The 22,106-nt window shown below is 45.0% G+C and overlaps 2 protein-coding genes across 4 annotated transcripts in view; one reads left to right on the top strand and one right to left on the bottom strand.

Annotated features, from left to right (window-relative positions):
* The first annotated feature begins 1,958 nt into the window (after positions 1 to 1,958).
* On the top strand, positions 1,959 to 13,882 carry LOC121294023 (von Willebrand factor C domain-containing protein 2-like). 3 transcript variants are annotated; one of them, XM_041217510.1, is made up of 5 exons: positions 1,959 to 2,098; positions 9,132 to 9,340; positions 9,526 to 10,286; positions 11,980 to 12,109; positions 13,372 to 13,882. In XM_041217510.1, exons 3-5 carry the CDS (start codon positions 9,909 to 9,911, stop codon positions 13,572 to 13,574), a joined length of 711 nt encoding a protein of 236 aa, XP_041073444.1. In that variant the 5' UTR covers positions 1,959 to 2,098; positions 9,132 to 9,340; positions 9,526 to 9,908; the 3' UTR covers positions 13,575 to 13,882. The 3 variants fall into 3 exon arrangements, with proteins under 3 accessions (XP_041073444.1, XP_041073445.1, XP_041073446.1); XM_041217511.1 differs by lacking the exon at positions 9,132 to 9,340; XM_041217512.1 differs by lacking the exon at positions 1,959 to 2,098 and having other exon boundaries at positions 8,693 to 9,340; positions 9,526 to 10,193.
* A 1,189-nt stretch (positions 13,883 to 15,071) lies between these two features.
* Positions 15,072 to 22,106, bottom strand: part of LOC121269237 (zona pellucida-binding protein 2-like) — a 49,511-nt gene continuing 42,476 nt past the window's right edge. The window contains exons 7-8 of the mRNA XM_041173784.1: positions 21,834 to 22,011; positions 15,072 to 15,169 (exon numbers count right to left, since the gene is read on the bottom strand). Of these exons, the coding sequence (XP_041029718.1) occupies positions 15,072 to 15,169; positions 21,834 to 22,011 (276 nt within the window). The remainder of the gene's footprint in view (positions 15,170 to 21,833; positions 22,012 to 22,106) is intronic.

Below are 22,106 nucleotides of genomic sequence, written 5' to 3' on the forward strand. Positions count from 1 at the left end.
CGAACAAATAATACTTTAAAAAAAAGGAGCCCTAGCAGTCAATGGGAATCAGGGGGAATATCTCTCCACTGGTTGGAGTCATACCTAGCACAAAGGAAGATGGTTGTGGTTGTTGGAGGTCAGTCATCTCAGCTCCAGGACATCACTGCAGGAGTTCCTCAGGGAAGTGTCCTAGGCCCAACCATCTTCAGCTGCTTCATCAATGACCTTCCCCCCATCATATTGTTTGCTGATGATTGCACAATGTTCAGCACCATTCGCGGCTCCTCAGATACCTGGCATGGCAACTGGTAAGTAAAATTCGTGTCACACAAGTGTCAGGTAATGACCATCTCTGACAAGAGAGAATCTAACCATTGCCCCTTGACATTCAATGGCATTACCATCGCTGAATCCCCAACTATCAACATCCTGGGGGTTACTATTGACCAAAAACTGAACTGGACCAGCTATATAAATACTATGGCTACAAGAGCAAGTCAGAGGAACTCACGTCCTGACTCTCTAAAGCTTGTCCACCATTTACAAGGCACAAGTCAGGAGTGTGATGGAATACTCTCCACTTGCTTGGATGAGTGCAGCTCCAACAACACTCAAGCTTGACACCATCCAGGACAAAGCAGCCCGCATGATTGGCACCCCATCCACAAACATTCACTCCCTCCACCACCAACGCACAGTAGCAGCAGTGTGTACCATCTACAAGATGCACTGCAGAAACTCACCAAGGCTCCTTAGACAGCATCTTCCAAACCCATGACCTCTACCGTCTAGAAGGACGAGGGCAGCAGATATATGGGCATATCACCACCTGGAGGTTCTCCACCAAGTCACCTACCACACTGAATTGGAAATATATCGGCTGTTCCTTCACTGTCGCTGCGTCAAAATCCTGGAACTCCCTCCCTAACAGCACTGTGGGTGTATCTACACCACATGGACTGCAATTGTTCAAGAATGCAGCTCACCACCACCTTCTCAAGGTGCAAATAGGGATGGGCAATAAATACTGGTCTAGCCAGCGACACCCGCATCTCATGAATGAATAAAAAAGTGTAGAAGTTCTGACAACTCACCATGCAGCATTCAAAGAAATTGACTTTTTTAAAAAGATGAAGTTTAATGTTTGTGCAGCAGAATGTTGGAAAGGAACCGGATTTCTGTTTGGAGAATGTTGCAAGAAGACTCAATGCAGAAGTTGTGACTTTTCGATCCATTTGATCAGAGTTTTTGTATATTTGATTATGGGGAAAGAGTTTTATATGTTTGAAAAAATATTTTTTCTAGAAATATCCATTTGATGTGAATGTTTTTAATATGAGCACTTTTACTAGCTTTTTTGGGAAATGGTTGGATTTATGTTGTGATTACAGCTTATGGTTGAATTGTGAGTGGCCCTCACTTGCTCCATTGGCTGTCAATATTACTCCATTCTGACTACTTTCAGCCTGGAAGTCTAAAAGCCGCTTTGGGTTAATAGAGATCCAGGCAGCAATGAGTGTGCTGATTAGCTGGTTGGCACACTGCCTGCCTGAGGTCTTCAGTTAGGCTCCAGTACAGTGACAGGGATTTTATTTCAACCCTAGAGTCATGCTATGATTGTGAGCTGGTGGTTCTAAGGATGAATTCCTAATCCTGTGGGTTTACTGAGTGTGCAGCAAGTAAGGGGAGCTCATTAACACTCAGCACAGATGAGGGTGTCACAGTCAAACACCATCAGAGACATTCTCATGCTTGGGGTGTGAGATCAGATTCTATCCAACTGCATTTCTCACAGGTGGGAAGGAGTCACATAGGGAGCAGTTGATAATCATCCGGTCTGACAGTGAAATTACTGCGTTGATTTGCCCACAGCCATTATATGTTGGGCTAGTTCTTTGAATGTGGATCCTGTAAACACTACATGTTGTAAATAAATCTCACTTTATTTTTAATTTTCCTTATTTTATTCTCAGGTGCAGAAATTGCATTTCATTTCGCCAGAGCTTCTCTCCCTGTTTCCAGTTTTTCATATTTCCAATTTTCCAAGTTCCTTTCTCTCTCGTTCACCATGAAATTAAAGGACCAGCGTTGATAGGAATTGGCTACAAGTCAGAACGTGGGTTTGAGTGCCAATCTTTCTAACCAGAATAAAATGTGGAACAGAAGCAGGAAGTATTCTAAATTTCTAAATGACTGGTTAAGCCTCAGCTGGAGTATTGTGTGCAATTCTGGGCACTAGACTTTAGAAAGGATTTAATGGCCTTGGAGAGGGTGTGGAGGAGATTTACTGAAATGATACCACAGGCGAGGGACTTTAGTTACACACACACACACTGGAAAAGCTGGCATTATCTCCTTAGAGCAGAGAAGGTTAGAGGGAGATTTGATAGAAAGGGTTCTGATAGAGCAAATTATAAAAGGTTTTGAAAGAGTAAATAAGGAGAAGCTGTCTCCAGTGGCTAGAGGGTCAATAACCAGAAGGACCGAGATTGAAGAGAATTGGTAAAAGAACCCAAGACGACATGAAAAGTAAATTGCACAGCGGGTGGTTGTGATCTGGAACACGCTGACTGAAATGGAAGTGGAAACTGAGTAAATAGGAACATCCAAAAGGAAATTGGATAAACATTTGAAAATGAGAAATTTACAAAACTGGGGAAAGGGCAGGGAATGGAATCAATTCCAAATCTCTTTCAAAGACCAAACAAATGCACAATCAGCCAAACGGTCTCCTTAACTGCAAGACTGATAATTTTGCATCAAAAATTGCTTACTTTCCCTGACTCTCACTGGGGATACAGTTCCACACACACACTGACTGTCACTGGGATACAGTTCCACACACATTGAATCTCACTGGGATACAGTTCCACACACACTGAATCTCACTGGGATACAGTTCCACACACACTGAATCTCACTAGGTTACAGTTCCACACAGGTTGACGCTCAGTGGCGTACAGTTCCACACATGCTGACTCTCACTAGGGTACTGTCCCACACACACTGACTCTCATTGGTGTACACTTCCAATTGGAGAGCCTAATTAAATCATTAGAATATGATAATTAATTGTGTGGGAATGGAGATATTTAATGGTGACCTGAGCTTTGGTGGAAATGAGCTGAGAGCAGATGTAGCTCAGCTTGAAGACTCATTGAAAGGTGGTGTCTTTGACAGTGCAGCACTCCCTTGGTCCTTCATATTTGTGGATCACAGACTTTACTTGTGCACTGACTGCGACTGACACGATATTTCTGCTCAGTCCGGCAGTGACCGAGGTAGCTGCAGCAAGGAGTGATTTTTGGGCCTTGCCTCTCCTGCTGCCCCCACGAAGGCCTGGGCATTGCCATCTGTTAACCTGCAGGTCAGAGACAATCTCCCCGCTGACACTTGCTGCCAGGCAGGACAAATGGCATCCTGCTTCTGACTATTTATGGATTCAGTACTTATGGCTCCAGCCTTTCTTTAGCCACAGAAGTTAATAGTTGCCATCTGCTGACCTAGTTATTGTCCACTGTTTACTTGCAGTTTGAGCCCATGATGTGTCTGTCACACTGGCTGGTAGTTCACAGTCTGTTGTTTATTATGTGGTTCAGCCCAGGGTCCTAGCTGGCTCCCATTCTCTGGTTTCTGCTTTTTGAACATTTTCAGTCATTTTCTTGAGCATAAATTGTCACTCACCATCCTGACTTGGAAATATATCTCTGTTCCTTCACTGTCGCTGGGTCAAAATCCTGGAACTCCCTCCCTAACAGCACTGTGGGTGTACCTACACCACATGGACTGCAGCGATTCAAGAAGGCAGCTCACCACCACCTTCTCAAGGGCAACAAGGGGTGGGCAATAAATGCTGGCCCAGCCAGCAAAGCCCATATCCTAAGAATGAATAATGTGTTGTCTGTCCTGGAGCTCATCCACTCAGGAAATGCTACAGAACACACTGTCAGAAACTGATCATTAATCCCTCTGTGTCAATTGAGATTGTTTTGGAGACTGGAGCTGGTCTATTTATCAGGGCCTGTGTTAGTGCCCCAGTTTCCAACATAGCCTCTTTGTTGGTTAGAAATTGGACATCACATCTGAGCGCTCATAGCCGGGGATGTCAATGGAAAGTTAAAAGCTAAATACTGCAGATGCTGGAAATCGAGAACAAGAACAAAAATACCTGGAAAAACTCAGCAGGTCTATTGTTTCGTCTCCAACTTTTAGCCCATTTTGATCCCTTCCCCCCACCCGCACTAGGGCCATCTGCCACTAGCTTGTTTCCCTTAATGTCCCCATTAGCACATCCTTTAGATAATATCACCACCATCAACACCCCTTTTTCCATTTGTCTATAACATCTTTGGCAGTCTCTTCTTGGTCTCCACCTATCACTGGCCCCCTATTGAGCTCTACCTGTTCAACCCCCTTCTACCAGCTTATATTTCATCTCATTTCTGTATGTCTTAGTTCTGATGAAGGGTCATATGGACTCGAAACATCAACTGTATTCCTCTCCGCAGATGCTGTTAGACCTGCTGAGTTTTTCCAGGTATTTTTGGTTTTGTTCTGTCAATGGAAAGTGTTAGATTAGCAGCTGAGTTCTCAGAAGCCCATTGTTTTGCGCTGTGTACCTGGAACAAGAGACTAAGCCAAGAGAATGAGTTAGCTCAGGGAGAAGAATCTCTTGGCTCCATCACATTCTTGCTCTCCAACTATTGCCTCCATTGACACAGAGAGATTAATGATCAGATTCTGACAATGTGTTCTGTAGCATTTCCTGAATGGATGAGCTCCAGGACAGACAACACATTATTCATTCTTAGGATATGGGCTTCGCTGGCTGGGCCAGCATTTATTGCCCATCCCTAATTGCCCTTGAGAAGGTGGTGGTGAGCTGCCTTCTTGAACCGCTGCAGTCCATGTGGTGTGGGTACTCCCACAGTTCTGTTAGGGAAGGAGTTCCAGGATCTTGACCCAGTGACAGTGAAGGAACGGAGAGATATTTCCAAGTCAGGATGGTGAGTGACAATTTATGCTCAAGAAAATGACTGAAAATGTTCAAAAAACCAAAACCAGAGAATGGGAGCCAGCTAGGACCCTGGGTTGAACCACATAATAAACAACAGACACATCATGGGCTCAAATTGCAGATAAACAGTGGTCAATAACTAGGTCAACAGATGCCCACAATTAACTTCCGTGGCTAAAGAAAGGCTGGAGCCATAAGTACTGAATCCATAAATAGTCAGAAGCAGGATGCATTTGTCCTGCCTGGCAGCAAGTGTCAGCGGGGAGATTGTCTCTGACCTGCAGGTTAACAGATGGCAATGCACAGGCCTTCGTGGGGGCAGCAGGAGAGGCAAGGCCCAAAAATCACTCCTTGCTGCAGCTACCTCGGTCACTGCCGGACTGGGCAGAAATATCGTGTCAGTCAGAGAAAATAGGTGAAGAGGGCGCTCAGCTCCTGACCTCATTACAGCCTTGGTTCAAACATGGACAAAAGATCTGAACTCCCGAGATGAGGTGAGAGTGACTGTCCTTAACACCAAGGCAGCATTTTACCAAGTGTGGCATCAAGGAAAACTGGAGTCAGTGGAAATCGGGAGAAAACCTTCCACTGGTTGGAGTCATACCTAGCACAAAGGCAGATGGTTGTGGTTGTTGGAGGTCAGTAATCTTAGCTCCAGGAAATCACTGCAGGAGTTCCTCAGGGTAGTGTACTCGGCCCAACCATCTTCAGCTGCTTTATCAATGACCTTCCTTCCATCATAAGGTCAGAAGTGGGGATGTTCACTGATGATTGTACAATGTTCAGCACCATTCGCAGCTCCTCAGATACTGAAACGCTCCATGTCCAAATGCAGCAAGACCTGGACAATATCCAGGCTTGGGCTGACAAGTGGCAAGTACCATTTGCATCACACAAGTGTCAGGCAATGACCATCACCAACAAGAGAGAATCCAACCATCGCCCCTTGACATTCAATGGTATTACCATCACTGGGTCCCCCACTATCAACATCCTGGGATTACCATTGATGAGAAACTAACTAGGCCAGCCATATAAATACTGTGGACAAAGAAGCAGGTCAGAGACTGGGAATCCTGCAGTAAGTAACTAATCTCCTGACTCCCCAAAGCCTGTCCACCATCTACAAGGCACAAGTCAGGAGTGTCACATAACACGATGGAGGGTATCCTCAACGTGAAGGTGGGACCTTGTCTCCACAATGACTGCGGTGGTCACTCCTACCGATACTGTCATGGACAGATGTATCTTCAGCAGGCAGGTTGGTGAGGATGAGGTCAAGTATGTTTTTCCCTCTTGTTGGTTCCCTCACCATCTGCCGTCTAGCAGTTATGTCCTTTAGGACTCGGCCAGCTCGGTCAGTAGTGGTGCTACCAAGCCACCCCTGCTGGTGGACATTGAAGTCCCCACCCAGAGTACATTCTGTACCCTTGCCACCATCAGTGCTTCCTCCAAGTGATGTTCAACATGGAGGGGCCACTGATTCATCAGCTGATGGGGGGCGGTACTTGGTAATCAGCAGGAGGTTTCCTTGCCATAAGACTTCATGGGGACTGGAGTCGGTGTTGAGGACTCCCAGGGTAACTCCCTCCCAACTGTATACCACTGTGATGCCAACTCTGCTGGGTCTGTCCTGCCGGTGGGACAGGACATACCCAGGGATGGTGATGGTGGTGTCTGGGACATTATCTGTAAGGTATGATTCCGTGAGCTTGAATATGCCAGGATGTTGCTTGACTAGTCTGTGAGACAGCTCTCCCAATTTTGGCACTAGCCCCCGGAGGTTAGTAAGGAGGACTTTGCAGGGTCGACAGGGCTGAGATTGCTGTTGTCATTTCTGGTGCCTAGGTCGACGCCAGGTGGTCCATCCGGTTTCTCTCTCAATAGATGCTGCCAGATCTGCTGAGTTTTTCCAGAACTTTCTGTTTTTATTTTGGAATTCAGAGAAAGACCTGCAGCTGGAATTACGTTGCACTGAGGGAATGCTGCAGCGTCAGAGGGTCAGTACTGAGGGAATGCTGCACTGTCAGAAGGTCAGAACTGAGGGAGCGCCGCACTGTTGGAGGGTCAGTACTGAGGGAGTGCTGCACTGTCAGAGGGTCAATACAGAAGGAGTGCTGCAGTGTCGGAGGGTCAGTACTGAGGGAGCGCCGCACTGTCAGAGGTGCACCCTTTCAGATCTAATGTTAAACCAAAGCCCTCTCCGCCCTCCAAGGTGGATGTAAAAGATCCCACCGCCTCTACTTGTTCCTCAGGAATAATAGATTATCTGGCCATTTTCATGTTGAATGAGAGGTTAGATAAACTTGAGTAAGAAAGGAATAGAAGGATATGCTGATAAGGTGAGATACACTGGCTGTGAGGAGGATCATGTGGAGTGGAGGTACTGGCATGGATCTGTTGGTCGGAACAGTTGTTTCTGTGCTGTAATTTCTTTGTAATTGTTTTTTGTGGGATATTCCTATTTGCTGTATGGCTGTTTTGTTTGCTCATCAATTTGTGCATGTTTTTGGAGCTGCAATTCGAGATAAACTGTAGCATTGTGCAGCTGTCAACTCCCTTTCTTCAAAGCTGTTCTCAAACTCCAGCTGTCAGTACATACCTGACTAACCCCGACCCTCTCATTGTCCTTGACTCTAACCCCGACCCTCTCATTGTCCTTGACTCTAACCCCGACCCTCTCATTGTTCCTGACCATAACCCCGACCCTCTCATTGTCCTTGACTCTAACCCCGACCCTCTCATTGTCCTTGACTCTAACCCCGACCCTCTCATTGTCCTTGACTCTAAGCCCGACCCTCTCATTGTTCCTGACCATAACCCCGACCCTGACTGCAGTTGACCCTAACCCTGACTGGGTCATAGAAATGTAGAAGCTAGGAGCAGGAGCAGGCCATTCGGCCCCTCAAGCCTGCTCTGCCATTCATGATTATGGCTGATCATCCAACTCAATGGCCTGCTCCTGCTTTCTTCCCATATCTTTTGATTCCTTTCACCCCAAGAGCTATATCTAACTCCTTCTTGAAAACATACAATGTTTTGGCCCCAACTACTTTCTGTGGTAGCGAATTCCACAGGCTCACCACTCTCTGGTGAAGAAATATCTCCTCATCTCAGTCCTAAATGGTCTACTCCATATCCTGAGACTGTGACCCCTGGTTCTGGACTCCCCCACCATTGGGAATATCCTTCCTGCATCTACCCTGTCTAGTCCTGTTAGAATTTTATAGGTTTCTATGAGATCCCCCCTCATTCTTCTGAACTCCAGCGAATATAATCCTAACCGACTCAATCTCTCCTCATATGTCAGTCCCACCATCCCAGGAATCAGTCTGGTAAACCTTCGCTGCACTCCCTCTATAGCAAGTACATCCTTCCTCAGATCAGGAGACCAAAACTGCACACAAAAATCCAGGTGTGGTCTCACCAAGGCCCTGTATAATTGCAAAAAGACTTCCTTGCTCCTGTACTCGAATCCTCTCGCTATGAAGGCCAACATACCATTTGCCTTCTTTACTGCCTGCTGCACCTGCATGCTTACCTTCAGTGACTGGTGTACAAGGACACCCAGGTCTCGTTGCACATTCCCCTCTCTCAATTTATAGCCATTCAGATAATAATTTGCCTTCCTATTTTTGCTACCAAAATGGATAACCTTACATTTATCCACATTATTCTGCATCTGCCATGCATTTGCCCACTCACTCAGCTTGTCCAAATCACACTGCAGCATCTCCTCATCCTCCTCACAGCTCACCCTCCCACCCAGCTTTGTTTCATCTGCAAACTGTTGGGGTCACTCTCTCTTTCACTGCATCTGACCCTAATCCCATCCCTGACCCTATCCCTCTCATTGTCCATGTACCTGTCCCTGATCCTGTTACTCTCTGTCTGCCTCTGACTCTAACGCTGATCCTGTCATTCACCCTGACACTCAACCTCTCCCTGACCCTGCTCTGTTTAACAATAATTGTGTGTAGCTGCACAGCAGGAATCTGAAGATTAAAGGTGTTGGAAAACAAGCTTTGAGTAACTGGGGGAGTCAGTGCGAGATCAGCCCGATCACTGACAGTCTGCACTCTCAGATATGTCCCCATGAATCTAATTTCAACTTCCTTTAACCCCTTCTCAGGGTGATGTCAGGAAACACTTCACACAAAGGGAAGTTTAAATCTGGTACTCCCTCCCCCAAAAAGCTGCTTGGGACTTGAAAAATTCAGAACTAAAATTGCTAAATTTTTAGGGTCACGGCAACACTGCAGAAGGAGACCATTCAGCACATCAAGTCTGCCATGGTTCTTTCAGAGAGCAAAGCAGTTAGACCCACTCTCCATAGGCAAGGTGGGTAGTTTGAGTTAAGATACAGATTGCTCACAATCAAAGGGCTGAATTACCTATTCCTGTGCCTATGTTCTTGCCCCCTTCCCTCCCAGCCTCAATTTTGTTTCCCCTTCTATCCCGTTTGTTGCTAATTTTTCCAACTGTTTGAAGACCGCTATAGGAATGGATCTTATTGTGTTTTGCAGCTGACTTGTGATATTGCGACTAACTGTACTATGGTACCATCAGACTTGATCTTCACAAAGCATCACACTAATATCTGGCTCAAAGACAGCAGCTGCTGCCAAACAGGGGAGATGGCATCTGTTTCAGTCTATTTCTGCTTTCTGAACTGATAGTTGCAGCCTTCTCCACTCATGGAAGTTAGCAGGAGGCATTTTCTCAACTAGGTGGGCATTTTTGGCCTAGTTAGTGATGTCCGTTACCTGCAGTTTGATCTCAGCGATTGGTATAATACGTCACTCAGACTGAATGTTTATTACAGGGTGGCAGAGCTCACAATTTTCTTCATCTTTGTCCTTTTGCTGAAAACAACGTGAAAGAAACCCTTTGACATTGTTCCTTGCTGATGGCAGCATTGAGAAAGCGGTTCTGGCTTGTGTTGGTGTGCCTGACACTGACACACATGGCAAAGTCCAGGGCAGCCAGTGTCAATGAAATCCTTTCCACAGGTGACTCCGACTATATGCTACCAGATTATCGAGGGAAAGGCTGCATCGATGACAACGGATTTGTGTTTGATGTGGGCGAGAAGTTTTACCCAACTGCAACGGCTTGTCCCTGTGTCTGCACTGAAGCTGGTCCTGTGTGCCGCAAGCCCCAGTGCCCTCGAATCCCTCCCCGGTGTATCCGTGTAAGTTACCACTCCTGCTGCCCACGCTGTGTGGAATTCCGCAATTCATGTCAATATGGAGGCAAGATGTACCGGCTATTCCAGGAGTTCTGGGTAACTTAACAGTTTTTTGATCCTGTTTCTCCTTTAAATCATTTTCTGTGATTTTTGTCCAGGGGGAATGCCGCACTGTTGAAGCGGCAGTGATTTTTATGCACATCCTGTTTTTCCCTGGTTGCAAGTTTCCCTGAAATTAGCAGGCTGAAAAAGATTCGATGGGGTATATTGTGATAAACTCTTTCCTCCGTTGGAGGTATCAGGGAAAGGCTATAATCTTAAAATAGAGTTAGGGTGTTCAGGAGTGATATCAGGAAGCACATTTTCCACACAAAATATATATAGTGGAAATCTGAAAGTTGGGCTTGTTCTCCTTATAGAGAAGGTCAAGAGATTTGATAGAAGGCTTCAAAATCATGAGAGGTCTGGACAGAGTACACAGAAAGCAACTTCCCATTGGTGAAAGGTCGTGAGCCAGAGGACACCGATTTAAGGTGATTGGCAAAAGCACCAACTGCAAAATGAATAAAAACCTTTTTACAAAGTGAGTGGTTAGGATCTGAGATACACCTGTCTGAGAGCGTGGTGAAGGTGGGTTCAGTTGTGGCATTCGAAATTGGATATGCACCTAACAAGAAAAAATATTTAGGGCTATGGATGAAGATTTGAGGGCAATGGGTAGGCTTTTGAGGGGTAGGGATTTGAGGGGTAGGGATTTGAGGGGTATGGATAGGGATTTGAGGGGTAGGGACTTCAGGGTGATGGGTAGGGATATGGATAAGGATTGCAGGGCTGTGGGTAGGTGAGTGGGACTAGCTAAACTGCTCTTGCAGAGAGCTGCCATGAACACAATGGACTGAATGACCTCCTTCCATGCTGTAACCATTTAATAATTCTAATCAATAATCAACTCTCCCTCAAAAGGGGAGTGTGACTAGCTAAACTGCTCTTGCAGAGAGCTGACATGAACAAGTGGAGAGACAAGTGGAGCATTCAAGGCTTAGATCGGTAGGGTTTTTTCTGTTGAGTCAGGATATCAAGGGAGCAAAGGTTGGTAAACGGGGTTGGGATACAGTTCAGCCAGGATTTCACTGAATGGTGGCTCGAAAGGCTGAATGGACTCTTGTTGTTCCTAATGTTCTGAGGAAATTGTTCTTTTTTGTACATTTTAAAATTTTCTTTTAAAGTGTGATGCTTTAATGTACATGTTTGCCAAGATGCAAAGTTTGAAGTGTGACAGATCTGACCCATAATTTAATTGGTGGGGGGGGGGGGATGGGGGGAAGGCACTGCAGACTTCACGTTGCACACACCAATACTGCCATCTGCTGCCTTTAAAGAGAAACTGTGTGAATGGGATGGGCTATGCTCTCCACTATTACTCCCCATCTGCAATCTCACTTCAGCCTTTGTTCCCAGTTGATGCACAACTTAACCATCACTGCTTGGTATCAGTAAGTTTAGACAGGCCCAACCTGTTAAACAATTAATTCTTCTTACTCGTGGGCTACAGCCTGGCTGGTGCTACATTTGGCGTTATCCTGATTTCTATAGATGCCGAACCATGCCGATGTTGGAAACTGACAGCATTCAATGTCAAGTCCCCACTAGCCCTCCTTAAATGAAATTAATTTCCAGAATCTGTTGTTCCCACTGTCAGGTTTTTAATTATGATGCTGTTGATATGACATTTTCAGGAAATTTGACTTAATGGATCACTGATTTCTGACCTATAACATTGTTTCTGTAGCCATCTGCCTGTGAGAGGTGTCGATGTGAAGCTAATCGAGAAGTGTACTGTCTGACTGCAGAATGTGCTCCTGTCCACTGTGTCAACCCATCGTATGAACCCAACCAGTGTTGTCCTGTGTGCAAGCAGGGTAAGTCCATTTACAATAAGAGTGCAGCATCAAAAGCACCTTAGGATAGGAAGGACTTGACTTTTCCAAATCTCTCCTGGCTGGCCTCCAAAAATCTGAACTCCAAAACCTTGCTGCTGGATCCTAACCCGCACTAAGCGCTATGCTTACCCATCAATCCTGGGTTTAGCTTGGGGTTGTGAGAATTTATATAGTGGATCAGGACCCAGAATGAGACAGAGTTCAGACTCCTGCAGCTATTCCGCTGATGGATGAGTGGCTTCTCTGTTAGCAATACCACCAAGTCAGTTCTGCAGGGAGACACAAGGTGACACTTCTCCTGTTGGCAGTTCACTACCCCTCAGAAGCTACTTGTACATTGCACTATTACTGTGAGAGTAACACTGGCTGCCAGCACACAGCTCTCTGATGGTAATATCAAAGAGATTTGCTATGGTTGGTAACCAGGAACATCCAGCCAGTTTATCGTCAGGTGTTGCTTCAAGGATGTCAGCTGTGTAGGGCTAACATAAAAAATGTAGATGGGAGATGAGCAGAATCTGAATAGAAAGACCACTCTCCCTCCTAACCCATCCAGCCAGCACCCTCCTTGTTAAATGAAACAGCTGGAAAGCTATTTATTAGCCATTCATATTAATACTCACACAACTGACCTGAATACCCTGTGGCAGAGTGGTACACATGTGAAATATCAATGTGGCAAATGCTGTTACTCTAGGATCTGCAGCCTCAGCTTCCCACCATAAATATCAATAAAGCGGATTAGAGAATGGAGTCGGATCTTCAGTTGGACAGAGATGGGCACAAGGGTTAAATTATGAGGGCAGGTTGTGAAAACATGGTTTGTTTTCCCTAGAGCTTAGAGATCGAGGAGTTTACAATGATCAAAGAATCCATATAGGCACAGAGAAATTATTTCATTTTGTGGGGGAAGTCCAGAAAAAGGGTGTGTATCTTAAAATTAGAGCGAGGCCATTCAGGAGGGAAGTCAGGATACGTTTTTGCTGTGGATGCTTGGGGACAGCTGAAGTGTTCAAGACTGAGATCGATAAGCTCCTGTTGGGTGAATTTGATAGGCGTGGGGCAAAAACAAGTAAATGAAATTGAAACATTAATCAGCTGTGATCTAACTGAATAGTCAAGGGGCAAAATGGCCTCCTCTTATTCCACATTTAGGCTGGATTTATGATTTCTATTAACCCTTTGTTTACTAATCGGCCTTTCCTTACCCCTGCCACTGTAACACTGTTTAATTCTTGCAGGACCCAACTGCTTTGCAGGAAACACCATTATCCCTGCTGGCGTGAAAGTGGAAATGGATGGAAGGTCTGTCTGCTTCTGTCCATATAAGGATGGCTCCTGGGAACCTCAACAACAAGCAATCTGCAGCTCCCGTGGAAGGAGGCAGGATCATCATTATAGTGTAAAGGAAGGACAGCAGTGGGAATGGGCACATGGACGATAATCTCATTGCAGAATGCTGTGGCCCTGCTGTCATAGTGAATGTTCCCCAGATTGTGCCCGCATTATAAAGGGGATCTTAACCATCTAGTTACTGGCCAACATTCAGAGGGAGGCCCAGTCAATTAACAGACCATGACCCAGCGCCCCACCCTGGCAGCAGTAAAGCAAGTCTTGTCAGAGGGTCGGGTAAGGTTGAGGCATTAATTCCTGTTCCTCTTGGCTGTACAGAATGAATTCGAGGTTTACTGTTCTAAGGCCTCTTCCTCCTGACTACTGAGTGGAGCATTCAGGTTGCAGCTCTCTCCACTTGGCCTCCAAAACTTCATTGGGTTCTTCATGCACCAGTGAGGCTTAGGACTGGTGGGTGGCTGTGGGGGTGGGGGGGGGGGGCATCTGCAACGGAAAGAAATTGGAGGAGGAGCAGAAATTCAGTAGCAAGTCAACCACTTTAATTTTAATTCTGTTACTGCCCTGTTCTGCTGGACAGAGAGAATTAAAACCTTCTCTTACTTCTCTGTGTCAGATTTGGATAAGTGCTTCGCATAGTTCTGTTCCAGGGATATGGGAAGTCTAACACATATTGCTATGCCCTTTACTTCCAGTGAAATGTGACAACCTTCTCTGCTAATTGTGGAGACTGCTCCACACTGAATCTCCAGGCCTGTTTGCAGAGTGTTTGACATTTATTGTAAAAATATAAATAAAAGTTGTTTGGTGGTACATTTTGTTGCACTCTGTGCCTGTGCTTACATTGACTTAAAACTGCAAATCATGATAAAACATTGACGAAAGTTCAGCCTGCACCATAAGTTACTTAAATTGAGTTTTTCTCTAAGTGTTTGTTCTTTGATAGGATGGTGCAGCCTTGTCTGCTCAGTGAGCCCTAGTGCCTCACATACAGTCATTGTGGCCAGCAACGGATCTGTGTGCACTGTTTTTAACAAAATTGATGATTGATTGCTCTGAGATAAAACAATCACTGACATGTATGGCTGATCTTATTGTTCCCAAGTTAAATAACTAATTGATAAATGCAAACTTAAAGAAGCCGGTGCTTGGTTTTAGTCCCGTTTTTAAAGAAGCTTTAACACTTTCTGATAATTCATGGCTAGTTCAATAATCGAGAGTGTTTGGTTATACATAACTATGGGTAACAGAGCCCCCACACTAATACCACATTATTGCTGAATATTAGAGACATCAGCAAACTGGGATTTGTACAATATTTAACGATTACTAACTGGGGATAAATAATGTCAATCTAATTAGGACAGCAGAAGCAGTCACAAATCTTCACAAAGCTAGATCTTACAGCAATTTCTCCCAATATAGATTTCACAAATGTAGTTTATGTATACAGATAGATCTTTGTAAGACAATAATGTAATCTTACTAATAATATCAGTGGTTAACTTGTGCTTGGCAGGTGAAATTGTTTTTGTAAGAGAGCAGCATTAATCGTTGAGATGAAAATAAGATTGGAACAACATGGCTCTACTTAGCATGCAGTTGCTCCATAGTAATTAATCTTGACACTGGTGCAGGGTTTACAGAACACATCATTGTTCGGACTGTACATTCCGTGATCACAAACCACTGTGGGAGTAAACGTGGAGACACATAGTTAGGATACGCAACATGGCAGCTGAAACAGAAGCAAGGCAATTCCCCAGACATTAGGCTATTTGCATGTGCAAATAAGAGGCTATTGTCTGTTTGGGATTTCCACTCCAAAGCTGCTTTACCCTGAGGCAGCCACAACCATCACAATCATGGAAACCAACACCTCAGAAAGTCGGCACTAAAAATGGTAAGTTACTTATCATAGAAATCACAGAATGGTTACACCACAGAAGGAGGCCATTCAGCCCATTGTGTCTGTGCCAGCTCTCTAAAAGAGCAGTTCACCTACGGCCACTTCCCGTAACCCTGCACATTCTTCCTTTTCAGGTAATAATCCAAATCGCTCTTGTATTCAAAGTATTTAATATCCAGCCCTTCCCTTCTTTAAGCCAGGTCTCTATTATAGCCACAACATTATATTTGCATGTGGCTATTTATGCCTGCAACTCACCAATCTATTCCTGCTGAATGTAGAAGTGACGGGAACAAGGCTCCTAAGCCTACATTAAAGGACCCTCCCAATCGAAACTGCAGCCAGCTCCAAAATCTCCAACATTCCTTTCATCGCCACACAGATCCCTGCCACCTAGGTCTCACCTCCAGCGGCTGCTGCTGCTGCTATGACCAACCTCATGGAGTCTTTTGTTGCCTGTGGACCGCAGCAGTGTGAGCCATGGCCTGATCTTTGGCCCCTCCTTTTCGTAGGGCTCCTGCTGCAGCGCCATCTCATTCCAATGAGGGACAATGGCAATAACTGGGACATCTTGGACCTCTCCATGTGGGCACACAGTTTTTCTAGACCATTTTGTTAAACTTACCCAATAGAACATTTCACTAACTAAAAACCTTTGTTGCCTTGAAATGTTGCTGCAGGAAGTGAATCTTTATAAAGAACAACATTTATTTTTGAAACAGATATGGAGCTGATATGGCCAGGGGTTGAGGGATCAGTTGCATCAGGGGTACAAAGCAAGAATTGGGAACTTAAGACAAAGGGACAAATGACCCAAACAAGATGAAAGATAGGGGGAAACACACTGAAGGACCAAAGAGGCTGATGTTACAAAGTAAGTTGCTGCCATCAAATTACCAAGGGGGTTTTGTGGCCCTATGTGCAGTCACAGCACATTGAGTCAGGATCTTTTCAAGTTGTGACTACTTACAATGATGAAAAGTTACGATGACAAATATTACTAGGTAAAATATTTACTTATTCTATTCTCTACAAATAAATTGCCAAGAGGGGATATTGATAACTGATCACTGATCATAAATCAGTTTAATGCCAGGAGTTCCAGTGGAGCTGTTTCCATCCATCCACTGTACTTTGTGTACTTTGCTGGAAGTTTTGCTGAAGCCCTGTTCCTGCACAACGCTGGTTTCCACTGAGCCTCTGCCAGTTACAGCACTGGAACAGGAGAAACCCCAAGGAAATACCCAGCAATATTCATTAGCTATTTGACTGTTTTATAATTTATATCTTTGTGCATCAAGTACTTCTTTGTTGCTGCAGTAAATGTGCGAACGCCCGTGAGTGCAGTGGGCAAATAGGTGGCAAATGAAGTTAAATGCAGAGAAATGTGATGTAGTAGTATTCAGGAAAAAGGAATAAGGAAAGGACATGTAGCCTAAATGGTAAGATCCTTAACTATGCAGGGGAACCAAGATCTGGAGGTGCAGGCTTAGCTATCTTCCTATAATGTATTAAATGTTTTGAAAAGGACGCGGAGAGCGGCTGGGACTTCAGTTTGAAAAGAGCACAGAGAGCGGGAGAGGCTTCAGTTTAAAAAGGATGCTGAGAGGACTTCAGCATAACTATGGGAGAGAGAGGTTAAAACAGCGAGACTCAATTGGGGGTGAGGGTAAAATAAAAACAAGGGTCCATATTCTATTTAGTTAAGATATGTCTGAGGAGCTCAGTCCTGTGATTTACACATTCTGTGCTATTTGGGAAATTCTAGACGCTCCTGGCAGCCTGGATGACCATGTGTGCAGCAGGTGCCTCCGATTGGAGCAACTCGAGCTCCAGTTTCAGCAGCTTAAGCGGCAGCTGGGGGCACTACGTGCATTCATGGGGCCAAAAGGTTTGTGGTCACCCCGCAGCTTAAGGAAGCGCAGGCAGAGGAGGAATGGGTGACTGCCAAACAGAAGAAGGGGACCAGGTAGGTAGTGAGGGAATCCCCCCAGGGCATCATGCTCGCAAACTGTTTTTCGGCCTTGGACAGTGAGAGTGACAGATCCTTTGAGGAGGCCAATCAGAGCCAAGGTCATGGCATTACGGGTGGTCCAGCTGCTCGGGGTGGCAGGGGGAGGAAGATGTGTGGAAGGGCAATTGTGGTAGGGGGTTCGTTAGTGAGGGGAGTAGACAGGCGCTTCTGTGGCTGTAGATGTGACTCCAGGAAGGTATGTTGCCTCCCAGGTGCCAGGGTCAAGGATGTCATGGAACGGCTTCAGGGCATTCTGAAGGGGGAAGGTGAATAGACAGAGGTCATAGTCCATGTTGGGACCAATGACGTAGGAAGAAAGAGAAATGAGGTCCTGCAAGCAGAGAGTTAGGTAGGAAATTGAAAAGCAGGGCTTCAAAGGTAGCAATCTCTGGATTACTCCCGGTGCCATGGAGTAATGAGTATAGGAACAGAAGGACAGAGCAGATGAATGCATGGCTGGAGAGATGGTGCAGGAGGGAGGGTTTTAGATTCCTGGGGCATTGGGACCGTTTCTGGGGGAGGTGGGACCTGTATGAGTTGGATGGGTTACATCTGAACAAGAACAGGACTAACATCCTCGTGGGGAGGTTTGCTAATGCTGCTGGGGTGGATCTAAACTAAATTGGTAGGGGGATGGGATCCTGAAAAGTAGTTCAGAGGAGAGAGAAGCTGAGATGGAATTAGAAGTTAAAACGCTAGTAAGTGAGTCTGGAAGGCAGAGGAAACATAGGCTAGATAAGAAAGAAGAGAGTTTAGCAAGGCTAAATGGAATATATTTTAATGCAAGGAACCTGAGGAATAAGACAGATGAGCTGAGGGCCCGGATAGGCACACGGGAGTATGATATCTCAGCTATGACCGAGACTTGGCTAAAAGAAGGGCAAGATTGGCAGCTCAACATTCCTGGTTATAGGGTATTCAGATGAGATAGGGAGGGGTATAGAAGATGATGGGGCGGGGGGGTGGGGGTGGGGGGTTGCAATATTGATCAAGAAATCAATTATAACAGTGAACAGGGCTGGTATCTTGGAAGGATCATCAAATTAGGCCATATGGGTAGGAATAAAAAACACAAAAGGGGAAAACACACTGCTGAGTGTGTACAATAGGCCCCCAAACAGTCAGGGTGGGATAGAGGATCGAATATGTAATCAATTTTCAGAAAAGTATAAGAATAATAAGGCAGTAATAAGAGGGGATTATAACTACCAAAATATTAACTGGGATAGTTTCAGCGTGCAAGGTAGGGAGGGAGCAAAATTCTTAAGTTGCATCCAGGAGAATTTTTTTAGCCAGTACATAGAAAGCCCAGCAAGGGAGGGGGTAGTTCTGGGCCTAATATTCGGAAATGAGCCCGGGCAGGTGGAAGGCATTTCAGTAGGGGAGCATTTTGGAGATAGTGACCATAACTCAGTCAGACTTAGGGTAGTTATGGAAAAGGAAAAGGTTGGGACAGGAATAAAAGTTCTAAATTGGGGAAAGGCTAATTTTACTAAGATGAGATATGATTTGGCCCAAATTACTTGCAGAAAAAACTGTGTCAGAGCAGTAAGAGGCATTCAAGGAGGTAATAGCGAGAGTACAGGGAAAATATTTTCCCATAAAGACAAAGGGGACGACCAAGTCTGGAGAACCCTGGATGTCATGACAGATAAAGGTTAGGATTAAGAAAAAAAGAGAAGCTTATGGCAGACACCGGGGGCTCAATATGGCAGAGTCCCTCAAGGAGAATAAAAAGTGCAAGTGGGGACTTAAAAAGGAAATTAGGAAAGCTAAGAGAGTGCATGAGAAAGCATTGGTGAGTAGAATAAAGGAAAACCCAACAGGGTTTTTTAAATGTATAAAGAGCAAGAGAATAACATGGGAAAGAGTAGGGTCAATTAGGGACCATAGTGGTAATCTGTGTGTGGACCCGGAAGACGTGGATACAGTCCTCAATGAATACTTTGCGCCGATCTTCACAATGGAAAAGAATGACACAGGTATAGATATCAGGGTGTAGGACCGTGAAATATTAGAGGAAATTAACATTGAGAGAGAGAAGGTACTAGCGGGTTTAGTGGCCTTAAAAGTGGATAAATCCGCAGGGCCGGATGAGATGTATCCCAGGCTGTTGAGGGAGGCAAGGGGCCCTGGCAGTAATTTTCAAATCCTCTCTGGCCACAGGTGAGGTTCCAGAGGACTGGATGTCTGCTAATGTTGTCCCATTATTTAAAAAAGGGAGGAAGGGATAGACCAGGAATTACAGGCCAATCAGTCTAACCTCAGTGGTGGGGAAGTTACTAGAAAGAATTCTGAGGGACAGAATGTATCTGCACTTGGAGAGACACGGATTAATCAGGGATAGTCAGCATGGATTTGTTAAGAGAAGGTCATGGTTGACAAATTTGATCAAGTTTTTTTGAGGAGGTAACCAGGAGTGTTTACAAGGGTAATGCATTTGATGTGGTCTTGGACTTTAAATAAGGTCCCTCATGGCAGACTGGTCAAGAAAGTAAGAGCCCATGGGATCCAAGGCAAAGTGGCATGTTGGATCCAAAATTGGCTGAGAGGCAGGAAGCAGAGGGTGATGGTAGAGGGATGTTTCTGTGACTGGAAGTCAGTTTCCAGTGGGGTTCCACAGGGCTCGGTGCTGGGGACCTTGCTGTTTGTGGTGTATATAAATTATTTGGACTTAAATGTAGGGGGTATGATCAAGAAGTTCGTGGATGACATGAAAATTGGTAGGGTGGTAAATAGTGAGGAGGATAGCCATAAACTGCAGGAGGATATCAATGGACTGGTCAGATGGGCAGAGCAGTGGCAAATGGAATTCAACCCGGAAAAGTGTGAGGTAATGAACTTGGGAAGGGCTAACAAGGCAAAGGATTACACTATGAATGGTAGGACCCTGGAAAGTACTGAAGATCAGAGGGACCTTGGTCTACATATCCACAGATCCCTGAAGGTAGCAGGGCAGGTTGATAAGGTGGTAAAGAAGCCACACGGGACGCTTGCCTTTATTAGCCAAGGCATTGAGTACAAGAGCAGGGAGGTTATGCTGGAACTGTATAAAATGTTGGTTAGGCCACAACTGGAGTACTGAGTGCAGTTCTGGTCACCACATTATAGGAAGGATGTGATTGCAAAGGAGAGGGTGCAGAGGAGATTTACCAGGATGCTGCCTGTGCTGGAGGGTCTGAGCTGTGAGGAAAGATAGGATAGGCTGGGATTGTTTTCCTTGGAGCAGCGAAGGTTGAGAGGGGACCTGATAGAGGTGTATAAGATTGTGAGGGGCATAGATAAGGTGGTTAGGAAGGTGTTTTTTTCCATTAGTAGAGGAGTCAAGAATCAGGGGGTATAGATTTAAGGTAAGAGGTAAAAGGATAAGAGGGGAGTTGAGGAGAAAAATTTTCACCCAGAGGGTGGTGGGAGTCTGGAACTCACTGCCTGAAAGGGTAGTTGAGTCAGAAACTCTTGTAACATTTAAGAAGTATTTAGATATTCACTTGTGTTGCCATAGTCTCCAAGGCTATGGGCCAAGCGCTGGAAAATGAGATTAGTGTAGTCAGATCTTTGTTGACTGGTGTGGACATGATGGGCTGAATGGCCTCCTTCTGTGCTGTAAATGTCTATGAGTCTATGAGATTATATATAGCACGCTGTTTCTTATTTTTACAGCAAGGTCACATCATACTTTTTCTGTCACACCTAAATATCACACTTGGATATTAGATTTAAGTTGATGAGGCTTACATTTCTTCCATTATTCCTAACTTTCAGTATACCCCACCCCCTGCCTGGTAGGTGATGTTATGGTATGATGCTTCTGGGATAGGCAGGATACACCAGTGGGCATGTCCCTATCTGTCATTTCTGTATGCTCGTATGTTCCCCCTTCTGTTGCTATTTTCCACTGGTGCAATTAGCGTCAACTCCCCAATGTTGGTCCGATTCCTTTTGAACCTATGTCCCGCATCCATTAATGCAAAATGTGGCCTTAGGTCACCAACCAACACCTCATAAAGACCATATTCTGCCAGTCTACACCCTTGACTAGACCCCCCAAACCCCTATCCCAAACAGAGCCCTCAACTACCAGTATCAATAAACAGAGAAAATGAGAGGATAACAGAGAGAAGTAGAGTAACAGAAAGAGAGAAACCAATTAAGGAAAAAAGAGAACACAAGAAAAACATACATAATATTATCCTTTAACTTATTGTCAGCAATAATGACCTGTAGATCTTTAAAGATGGGAGTGTAGGAAAGAGCATAAAAGGTCAAATTGGGTTCAGGATTTTAAAAAGGGCCACTAAATAAAGCAAGTTAGACCATGGCTGCACCACATGCACTCCTGGACACCTCAATATAGGAAGGATATGACAGCCATAGAAAGTATAAGATGACGATTCAGTCACTAACGACAAAAACAGCAGCTCAGAACTCACCGCAGCATTCAGAACAATCTAAGTGCGTTAACTTGTTTTTTCCAAAACCTGGCCGACAATGATCCACTCGAACTGTGTTCAGAGAATTTGCAATGTAATAAAAGGTGGGCAAGTTATCTTTCATTTTGTCCAATACAACACTCTGCTTCTTGAAGAAAGCCTCAATACGATTTCGGGCCTGAAATAGAATTACACAAAAGCTGTGTCACAATATCTGCTTAGGTTCCATGACAGAATGGTGAAGGAATAAAATGGAAATACTAGAATGGCAGC

The sequence above is a fragment of the Carcharodon carcharias genome, chromosome 23, assembly GCF_017639515.1.
Source record: "Carcharodon carcharias isolate sCarCar2 chromosome 23, sCarCar2.pri, whole genome shotgun sequence".
In the NCBI taxonomy this organism is placed as follows: domain Eukaryota; kingdom Metazoa; phylum Chordata; class Chondrichthyes; order Lamniformes; family Lamnidae; genus Carcharodon; species Carcharodon carcharias.

What these genes read in the sequence shown, in the direction of transcription:
- LOC121294023 (XM_041217510.1), top strand. Translation starts at nt 9,909, where the DNA reads ATGGCAGCATTGAGAAAGCGGTTCTGGCTTGTGTTGGTGTGCCTGACA. An exon ending in GGCTATTCCAGGAGTTCTGG is followed by an intron (nt 10,287 to 11,979) that starts GTAACTTAACAG and finishes TTGTTTCTGTAG; the next exon opens with CCATCTGCCTGTGAGAGGTG. An exon ending in TTGTCCTGTGTGCAAGCAGG is followed by an intron (nt 12,110 to 13,371) that starts GTAAGTCCATTT and finishes TAATTCTTGCAG; the next exon opens with GACCCAACTGCTTTGCAGGA.